Here is a 10540-nt window from a genome sequence, read left to right as displayed (position 1 = left end):
TTACGCTAATGCATATAATTTTTTTAACTATTTTCCAATTTTTTTATTTTTAACTTTTTTCCAATTTTTTTATTTTTAACTATTTTCCAATTTATTCTTTCAAATTCAGTTGCTTCTACACTGCCGTTGTGGGAGATTTAGATACTGTTTAACCCCATTTTTTTTCAACTTCTCTATATTTTTAAGGAGAAGTTAGGTCAAATACAATATCAATTAAATAATTCCTAAAAAAGGTACTATTTTTTAATGCATAAAATTGAATGGAATGAGCTTTGGCCAAAAGTTGTTGAATGCTACTTCTTTTTTTGATAAGCAAGGAGATAGGACAGGCATCAGAAGGCATCATCGACATCCCAACTAGGTTGGCACCCCGAGAGACCTTCATCCTATACCGCCTATCTCAACAAAATTTTATTAAAAAAAGGGGAAAAATAATTACAAAAGAAGGGGGGACTAGGCCAAAACCCTCCAGAGAAACAGAAAACAAAAACAGGGAAATAAACAGAAAAACAAAGAAACCGCCCAGCAAGGGTTATGGAAACCTAAGGTTAGGCAGCCCACACCTGTCTCTAAAAAAATCAATACTTAACGCATCCGGAAAAGTATCAAGCCACATATCACCCACTATGGAATGCCCCAAATCAGCTAATTTGTCTGCGCAAGTGTTTCCTTCCCTGTAGATATGTGAAGAAATTACCTGAACACCAAGGTTACGAGCATTATGCCATCTATTTCGCAACAACATTGGCACCAAAGAAGAGTTGGAAAATATCCGAAGAGCACTAGTAGAGTCGCTCTCTAACCACAAATGATTCCAGCTATATTTGGCAGCATTTTCAATAGCAATAATAATACCCATGACTTCCGCATAAAAAACAGACTGAACACCAATATTACTATAAAAAGCACCTCGAAAAGTACCGTAGTTATCACGAAACAGCCCACCGCAAGCTGCAAAACCATCTTTTACCGATCCATCCGTATTAACCTTTATCCACGGAGGCGTCGGAGCCTTCCACGTAACCATAATAATATCTTTGACACGTCGACAGTTAGGAGAAACCGCAAAAGAATCAAGAAAAGAAAAATCAGCTTGCAAGCACTTACCATGCGAAAGATTTCCTGACCTTGCAATATTTGAGTGAATACGAGTTTTGGCTGAATGCAAATTGGGTGTGACATTTGTAAACCGCATGGAATTTCTAGCCCACCAAATGGCATGAAGCGTATGCAAGATTGCCGCCAAATAAATGTCAGAAACCTGTGATGAGCATATGACCGGTGTACAAGAGATAAGAGTGTCTGCTGATGTGCAATCAATAAAACAATTTAACTTAGCACTTATCCAGTTCCATAAATGCAATGCAAACGGACACCGAAGAAAAAGATGATCTGACGTTTCGTCCGTAGATGAGCACAGACTACAAATCGACACTACAATGCATCCACGGGCACGGAGGTTCTCGTCCGTGGGCATCTTACCATGATGAAGCCTCCAAAAAATAAAAGAATGAGAAGGTGGTATAGCACAGCTCCAAATTCGGTCAGCCCATGGAAGCAAGACTGACGTAGGACGCAGAAAAGATAATGCAAGCTTCGATGTCAAAATACCATCAGAGGCGTGAGTCCATACCAACACGTCAGGAAGAGGTCCCATAGGAAGAATTAAAGAGTTTAGGCGACTTTGGACGTCCCCAAAATTCCTTAAAACCGAAGGCAGTAGCCAGCCCCCATCAACAATAACATCAGACACCTTACCTTGAAGATGAGCATGATAAACAGATTCCAACTGAATTAAATCCACCAAGGTTTCCCCAAGCCAGTTGTCCGTCCAAAAATTAATTTTCTCACCATTACCTACAATCCACAAGGAATTCTCCATGACTGTACCAATCTGTCCTTTGATACCCGACCATACCGAAGATTTAAAATAGCTCGCATTCGGTTTCCCATGCTTGAAATATCGCTTCTTGAACAAATCAGCCCACTGCGACTCAGAAGACATTAATTCCCACGCCAACTTAAGAATTAAAGCTTCGTTAATCAACCGAGTTGGCTTAATATCCAGGCCCCCTGCAGACCAAGGCCGACACATTACTTTCCAAGAAACCGTACAAACCTTTCTTGTTTGCACGTCACCGCTCCAAATAAAATTTTTGAGCCAAGAGTCCAATAACTTCAGCAGGCGTCGAGGCCACAAATAAACATGAAATGAGTATACAAGCATCCCATGAATGATAGATTTCACCAGCTGTACACGACCCATTATTGAAAGGATCGATCCCTTCCACGTTGCTAATTTATTGCGAATCTTATCCGTGATCATGCGGAAATGATTAACTTTTGGTTTACCTTGAAATATAGGACATCCAAGATACATGAATGGCACCGCTCCAACATTGAATCCCAACATATTAGCAATCATATTAATCCGGGACACAGACATAGCACCTGTGAAGAAACGACTTTTTGCATTGCTTACAATCTGGCCAGAAACAGCAGAATATTGATTAAAAATACTGAGAATCTCCCGAATATTGCTCTTCAAACCTGTACAAAATATCATTATATCATCCGCATACAATACATGTGTTGGAAGAGCAGCACCCCGACAATAAGACATGGGAATGAGGCGCCCCCTGGCAACAGAAGCAGATATGGCTCGGCTAAGAACCTCTTCAGCCAAACAAAACAATAAAGGGGAAAGAGGATCTCCCTGTCGAACTCCACGAGTGCAAGAGAAGAAACCAACCGCTTTCCCATTAACCAAAATGGACAAACGGGCTGAGTTAAGAATGGCAAGAATCCAGTTGATGAATATTGGAGAGAAACCGAAATTACTAAGAACTTGAATCAAAAAATTCCAATCTAAAGTATCAAATGCCTTTGATATATCAACCTTTAGAGCAATGTTCCCACCATATTGATTTTTACCAAGAGAGTTAATCGCTTCTGAAGCAATAATGACACAATTTGAAATGTTTCGATCTCTAACAAAACCCCTTTGTTCCACGGAGATAATACGAGTAGTGATACTAGCAAGCCTATCCGCCACTATTTTTGTAATAATTTTGAAGTGAAAATTAGCGAGCGCAATAGGACGGTAATCTCCCATAGAACTTGCACTTTGAACCTTCGGTATTAACACTATCATGTTCGAATTAATATTATTAGGAAGCACCGCACCATGAAAAAATTGCTGCACTGAAGTGACCACATCTGACCCGATAATATCCCAATAGGATTGATAAAAATGTCCACCGAAACCATCCGGACCCGGTGCTGAATCACCGTTGAGGGCGAACACTGCATCTTTGATATCAATATTCGAAGGGAAACGCAACAACATTTGATTATCTGCCTCTGTCACTAGAGAAGGAATGATATCATCCACCAAAGCATTTTGAACACAATTGTTCTCCATGCTAAAAATTGCCTGAAAATATGATAAAATATGCATCTCTAACTCCGTGGGATTTGTAATAACGGTATCCCCATCCTGTAAATAAGAAATAGACTTTGTTGCTGCCCGGATTTTAGAAATCCTATGAAAATAAGCTGTATTACGATCCCCACTGACAAAACGTTGATCTCGAGCTTTTTCTCTCCAAAATTCTTCTTGGGAATTTAAAGCTTTGGTTAACATGAGTTGCGCCTCAAGATCTTGCATGTATAGCTGATCCGAAAACCCATGGGAATCAATTAACTGTTGAATTCTGCTGACTTCATCCATAGCAACTTTAACTTGCCTATCCACATCCCCAAATACCGTTCTATTCCAAATCTTAAAGGCATTTTTAAGGTTCCGTAATTTAGCTTGAAACCGAAGCATACCATGCCCGCGAACATTTTTATTCCAACTATCCAAAACCAATTCACGGCAACCACTATGAGATGACCATACCTTATAGAATTTGAAAGGTGTAGCATGCTTCACCGAAGAGAAAACAAGAGAAACCAAGAGTGGATGATGGTCAGATTGATGTCGAACCAAGGCTGAACAAGATGAGTTTCGCCAAAAATTAATCCAATCTTCATTGCAAATAGCTCTATCAAGACGGAGAGCGACATTTTCATTACCAAATCTGCCATTTGTCCACGTGAAAAATGATCCCAAAGTTGGCAAATGATTCAAAATGTTCGCATTAGTCCAATGTAAGAAATCCTCACACGACAAAGATGGAGGAGGACGCCTGCCCCTTTTTTCATGAGCTCCTAAAACAGCATTAAAGTCACCCAAAAAAAGCCACGGCCCTTGAAAACAACCTTGCAGATTAGTAAGATCAGCCCAAAGTTGTCGACGACCAATGTAATAGGTGCTAGCATAAACAGCGGCTATGTAAATAGTGGACTGATAGCAAGAAATTTCCAGAGCTATACATTGTTCAGATACAAAAATTACCGTAGCACTGACATCAGTTCCCCAAAGTGCCCATAAGTTAGGCAACAAAGCACCTCTATTATTAATACAGTACTTAGTAACACCAATTGTCGGCCAATACCAAGTAGGAATATTTACAAAATCAATCTTCGGCTCCGCAATAAAAATAAGTATAGGTTTGTGAGTCAAATAAAAATCTTTCAAAGCAGTTCGAGTCTCAGAGTTACCTATACCTCTGATATTCCAATAAAGAATATTCATTGAGCAGACGAATGCGAGTCACCCCGTGCACGGGATTTTGAGTGCTGCGGTGCTAAAACATGTTGCATCTTAATCTTTTGCTTCTGATTTCTAGTAAGGACAGGCAGAAGACCCGCGGAAGCTTCAGCAGCCGACCTTGCATCATATTCACGGACTCTCTCCCACAATTCCACACCCAGTTGGATATTTTTGCTTGGATGGACCTCTTGTCTCTCCGGAGCCATTGACCTATCATCAATCACATTAGCATCTTGGGTGACCAAATCTGTTTGTAACGGTTGGGACCCAACACCTACATCGACTGTATCATTAATGGACCCATCCGAGCTTGTGACAAATGGATGATCCAAAGTAGGGCTGTCTTGAGGCCGTGACATATTATCCAACACCTCATGCATGTCATCATGCTCAACATTGAATGGCCTTGGAACAATCTCACGAGCACCCTGAGGACTCTCCTCCAGCTCCTGAGGGCTCACATGATTTTGTTCCACGCCATCCTGAAGCGGTTCAGAAACTACTTCAGCCGCTGGGGTCACCAACGACGTCTGAGTTATCTGTTCCACCCCGTTAGGTCGTAAGTCCTCACGCCCAAGAGGGGATGAGTGAGTAGCACGCACATTAGACTCCTCTGGACTCTTCCCCAGCTCCGTCGGAATCATATGATTGTGGTTCTCACTATCCAGAAGCAACTCTGTATCCGCAGTCACCAAGGGGTTCACCAACACCTCCCTCGATTCCTGAGTCAACTTTGCCACTTCTACAGATTGCACGTCAGCGTGCTCATCAGGGGAAACAATCTCAAATACTGGCATATTGTTTGGCAACTCATCTGTAGAAAATTTATCAAACACATTATGCAGTGGAATGCTAAAAGTGTTAGCGCTATTGAATCTATCAATTTGAGAAGTATCCACTGTAGCTGAAACAACCGGCTCCAATTGTGAACTGACAGGCACAGTAGGAGCAGGAGTTGAAGCCGGTGAAGCCAGTGACAATGAGACAAATGACGTAGATGCAGGAGTGGTTGAAACTGGAACCCTCTGAGTGGTAGTAACCGTTGATAAAACTGGAATGGGAGCCCAGCTCACATTCTTGCCAGCAACCGATGATGAAGCACCCACACCTTTGTTATGCCGAGTAGGAGGCTTGGGGACAGCCTCGGCTACTACAATCTGTTTCCCACGATCATTCTTGTCTTTCAATGGCTGCGGACGTATCCATCGACATGTTTCAACACTGTGTCCAATAGAATAACAGTGATGACAAAAAAATGGAAGCCACTCATATTTCACCTCAATCATGAAGGCAAAACCCTCTCTTTCTACAAGAATTTCATCATAGATCCGCTTTGAGAGGTCAATGTCGACAAGAATTCTAGCATAGTGACCAAAAGTACGGTTTCGTGTAGGTCCATCAATATCAATTGGAGTGCCAACTGCACTCGCAATTTCCTTCAGCGTTCTCTCTCTCCAATATTCTTGTGGCAACTCTATTAAACGTATCCAAATTGTTACATGTGTCTGCTTTTGAGTCTGATACTTGAAGTCCTTCGTCCACTGGGAGAACCTTAACAAACCTGGCTTGAGGTTAACCGTACCTAATGCCCAAATCTTCCTATAATCTTCCGCCGATTCAAAAAGAAAATCATAGAACCCCTTACCAAGGGGCACCATCTTCCAACCAGCCGTAGTCTTCCATAATTTATCAATTTTAGAACTGAGGTCACGTGCCGAGTATGGTTTATCACCTTTGTTAAGAGTTAGACGGGCCCTTAACGCATGCTTACAATCTTCTAAGCCCTTACGGTATTCCTCCTGACCGATTTTAATACTCAATGCATCTCCCTTAATGCACGGAGTGGGAAATGGCACCTCATCAGACAAAGATGCACCTGATACAGCCGCAGCAAAAGACTTGGGAGCTGCTACCGTGAGAGCAGGTGCTGCTGACTGCACCAAGGCTGAAGCTGATGGCACAAAGTCCGACACACACGGCCAGAGGCACGTGTATGCCATGAATTATCCGTTGACAATTCAAGAACGATACTAATATTGAAGCACGCGTGTCTCAACCTTTGTAATGCACAAAGGCATTAGCGCGGTTGCGCGACCTCAATTGGAAGAATCAAGTTCTGTAAATTGTTGTGGACAGGACAGGCGTGCAATGCCGCAAACAAATTGGCAGCCGAAATTGAAACCAGCAGAAACAGAATAAAACAACAAGGATCAAGTACAGAATAACCAATCAACAATGTCTCTAGTATGTGTCTCACGTTACCCAACCTTTGCAACACCCGTAGGCATCATCACAGTTGCGCGTTCACAAATTGAAGAAACTGTATGACTGAATTAAATTCTGTACCGTGTCCAGATGCTTATGGCCGGAAGTCTGTTGTCGGAACCCTCTGAATGCTACTTCAAAAAACTACTTCTCGACAATTTATTTCACAAGCTTCTCTCTTCAATTCACGTTGGGAACCTATTCTTTTATTTTTTAATATTATATTTCAATATTTTTTTCTTCCATTTATTTTTTTTAAGGAGGTTCCATTTAATTTTATTACCTTTTTTCAAAGGATTTTTTTTATCTTTTTATCACTTATATATTTAATTTCAATATTGTTCACAACCTCACAAATATTTTTATTCACGCTCTCATTTATTGATCCCAAATATTTATATTTTCTTTCTTCAACCTCGCAAATATATACACACATACACATTAGCGTTTAGAGTAATACTTTATGTGTGTCTGTTTTTTTGTTACGCTAATGCGTATAATTTTTTTTAGCGTTGCATAATGCGTATGATTATTTTTATAAAATTTTGATTTTAATTAAAAGTAAAATTGTAGATGTCTTTTCTTCAAAAAAGGTATAAATGCCTAAAAAAATTATATATATATATATATATATATATATATATATATATATTGCACCTTTATATTGTAACAAACTATGCATATCATTTCATATCAAAAAAAACTAAACATATTTGTTTCCATGACATCAACAATGTAACAAATATAATATCATATAACATAAATTCTTATCTTTTTGAAAGACACCAAAAATATGGTATTCTTATAACGAAATTTGTTATATAGTATAATTGAAATAGAAAAAACCAACTATTTTGATATTATTTATATTATTATTTCAGGCTTCTTAAATTGTTTCTCCTATTCACACACATATTAGTGTTTAGAGTAATACTTTACGTGTGTCTGTTTTTTTGTTACGCTAATGCGTATAATTTTTTTTTGGCATTGCATAATGCGTATGATTATTTTTATAAAATTTTGATTTTAATTAAAAGTAATATTGTAGATGTCTTTTCTTCAAAAAATGTATAGATGCCTAAAAAAATTATATATATATATATGTATATATTGCACCTTTATATTGTAACAAACTATGCATATCTTTTTCTTATTCAAAAAAACTAAACATATATGTTTCCATGACACCAACAATGTAACAAATATAATATCATATAATATAAATTCTTATATTTTTGAAAGACACCAAAAATATTCATTGGTGTTGCTGATTCATCATCACATCGTGTGACACAAATTGAATTAGGAAGATTGGCTTTTCTTTTATGATTCCAAATTGGTGGATATTTCAATACGTGGTATTGCTTTGTTAGCCAAAACCATTGTTGGAGTGTTGGTTTGCGTGCATCATCACCATTGGACTCAATATTTATACTTCAATTATACTATTAAATTGATAATAAATTCAAAGTTGTGTCCTCGTGAGATTAGCTCAAATGATAGAAACAATGCATAAATATATGCCAAGTCCGAGGTTCGAACCCCCGACACCATAAAAAAAAAAATCAAAGTTTGTACAATATTTTGCCAAACAACATTTAACTTAAAAATAGCTTTAAAACTAAAAAAACAAAGAAACCAAATAACTTTAGCTTTTTTCTTAAAGGCCTTTATTTTAACTTTGTTTTGAAGTAACTTTTAGATCGTAAAAACCCTTGGCCAAACGGTATTTAAGTTCAGCTGGAACACTGTTTGATTTTCTTCTTCATAAGATGTCATTTTCTTCCTTTTTCATGGTTCTGAGACCATACATGACTTGAGTTGACTGATTTTTATGGCTTGAGGTGTTGATTTTTCGATACTGTTTTAGTTTTTGCTTCATCATAGGTTGTTTTCTTGCTTTTTTCAAGATTCAGCATTTTAAGGGTTTTATTTTTTGTTTTTTTTTTCAATTGTTAGTGGATTATGTACCAGAAATTGTTATGTTGCATGACTGTAGAAAAATCGTCCTTTGTTATGTGAAGAATAGTAGAGGTCATGATGATTGAATTTTAGCTCATGGTAAGGTTTTGACACAATTGTTATTTTAACTTCTGGTATGTAGTTGAAAAAATTTGATGCATGTGGGTTATTTTAGTTTTTGTGAGTAATCATAAAGCTGTAACAGTTTTCATATTTGGTTTATTCTTTCCTATATCATTGAGCCGTACAAAAGTTGATTGGTGTAAATTTGTTTTGGTCATATCATTGAGGTCCATAAATTTGATGATACAGAAATTTGTGCATTTAAGATCAGGTTGATTTGATGATGCAAAAATTGATCACATAGAAATATGTTAGCTTCTTTCGATATCAGAATAGAGAAAGGGAATAAAACTAAATGATGTATTTTTGTATTTCTATATAGGACTTTCAATGTCAAGGGATTATGACTACATTAAGGATCTCAAAAATGATTTGGACATTTGGAAAATAGGATTTGGAGTGCTGGATTCTTGGATTGTGACTGGTAGTAATGAGAATCAACATATGAAGCTCATTATTTTTGATGCAAAGGTTAGATAAGTTAGTTAAGATTTGTTGTAATTTCCTTTATGATTTATCAATGTTACTTATTAGTGTACATTTTGATTTATTTATATTTTTTGTTTCTTTCTCAGATTAAGGGTGATCGAGTTCATGTAATAACTCGATATAGAGAATTAGAGCATTGGAAGGCTTTGATCGAGGAAAACAAGACTTATACTTTGTATGATTGTCATGTGTTTGATAATGACATTGCATTTAATCCCTTTAAGGTTGTTTTTGGTTCTGGTACAAAGGTGCAGAAGTTTGACAAGTTAACTAACGTTCTTACTCATGTATTTCGCTTTAAGTCTTTTAAGGAAATTCAAGATGCAAAATTCAAAACTGACATTTTATATGGTATAGTTATGTGCTTTAATTTATTTCTGTTTTTTCTCCGATTATAATGTTCTTATAGATGTAATTTTTTTTTAAGAAATCATCGGGCTTCTTCATGAGATTGTCAAGACAACGCCAATTGGGACTGGAAAGAAATAGTGTACGAACATTGTGTTGAAAGATAAAAGGTATTATTTTCTAATTTGTCAGCAGCATCAGATGATAGGATTTTGTATAAGTTTGATAATGACCTGAGAGATTTCTTTCCTTATGCAGTGGAAATATAGTTGATGTAACACTATGGGAAAAATTCTCCGTAGCTTTATCATTTACCCTCTATTTACCTTGAGTTCTTTGCTTCCATTTTGTAGTCAATGGCTAGATTTGAGATCCTGCGCAGGTTCTATCGTGAAAGAGATGGATTTGGCCAACTGCAGCAAGGTTCTTATTTATCTGCAATTTGTTTTGTACCCAGCACTTCCCAAATGAGATATCAAGGACATTTCTAAAAGGAACACGGAAAACAATCAAACTCATCGACAAACAAGCTCAAAAAAGGTATAAGTGTCGCTTGATAACGGCAAAGAGAGCAAGTTACGAAAAATACTTAGGCGACAATGATTCAACTTTTCCCGAGAAAATATGTTAGAGGTAGGTGATAAGCTAATTTTTCATCTAGAGAAGCCACCCAAACAGCAAACCAAATCTGGA

General features: G+C 37.6%; 2 protein-coding genes and 1 long non-coding RNA gene across 3 annotated transcripts; 1 reads left to right on the top strand and 2 right to left on the bottom strand.

Moving 5' to 3' along the window:
• Positions 1-367: 367 nt before the first annotated feature.
• Positions 368-4912, bottom strand: LOC146915197 (uncharacterized). Its single transcript, XM_085716316.1, has 3 exons — positions 2342-4912; positions 1569-2119; positions 368-1202 (listed from the first exon to the last, which is right to left on the bottom strand). The coding sequence occupies exons 1-3, from the start codon at positions 4640-4642 to the stop codon at positions 533-535; spliced, it is 3522 nt and encodes a 1173-aa protein (XP_085572442.1). The 5' UTR covers positions 4643-4912; the 3' UTR covers positions 368-532.
• Positions 4712-6660, bottom strand: LOC146915196 (uncharacterized). Its single transcript, XM_085721273.1, has 2 exons — positions 4846-6660; positions 4712-4732 (listed from the first exon to the last, which is right to left on the bottom strand). The coding sequence occupies exons 1-2, from the start codon at positions 6658-6660 to the stop codon at positions 4712-4714; spliced, it is 1836 nt and encodes a 611-aa protein (XP_085577399.1).
• Positions 6661-8879: 2219 nt separating this feature from the next.
• Positions 8880-9733, top strand: LOC146915195 (uncharacterized). Its single transcript, XR_015013319.1, has 3 exons — positions 8880-8986; positions 9333-9481; positions 9592-9733. It is a non-coding gene; the product is annotated as an uncharacterized LOC146915195 (long non-coding RNA).
• The last annotated feature ends 807 nt before the right edge of the window (positions 9734-10540 follow it).

This window comes from Medicago sativa, chromosome 6, assembly GCF_051527215.1.
Source record: "Medicago sativa cultivar Bolivia chromosome 6, Bolivia_mono, whole genome shotgun sequence".
Classification (NCBI taxonomy): Eukaryota; Viridiplantae; Streptophyta; class Magnoliopsida; order Fabales; family Fabaceae; genus Medicago; species Medicago sativa.
Note: the sequence above shows the minus strand (reverse complement) of the source record. Positions and strands in the feature narration are given on the sequence as shown.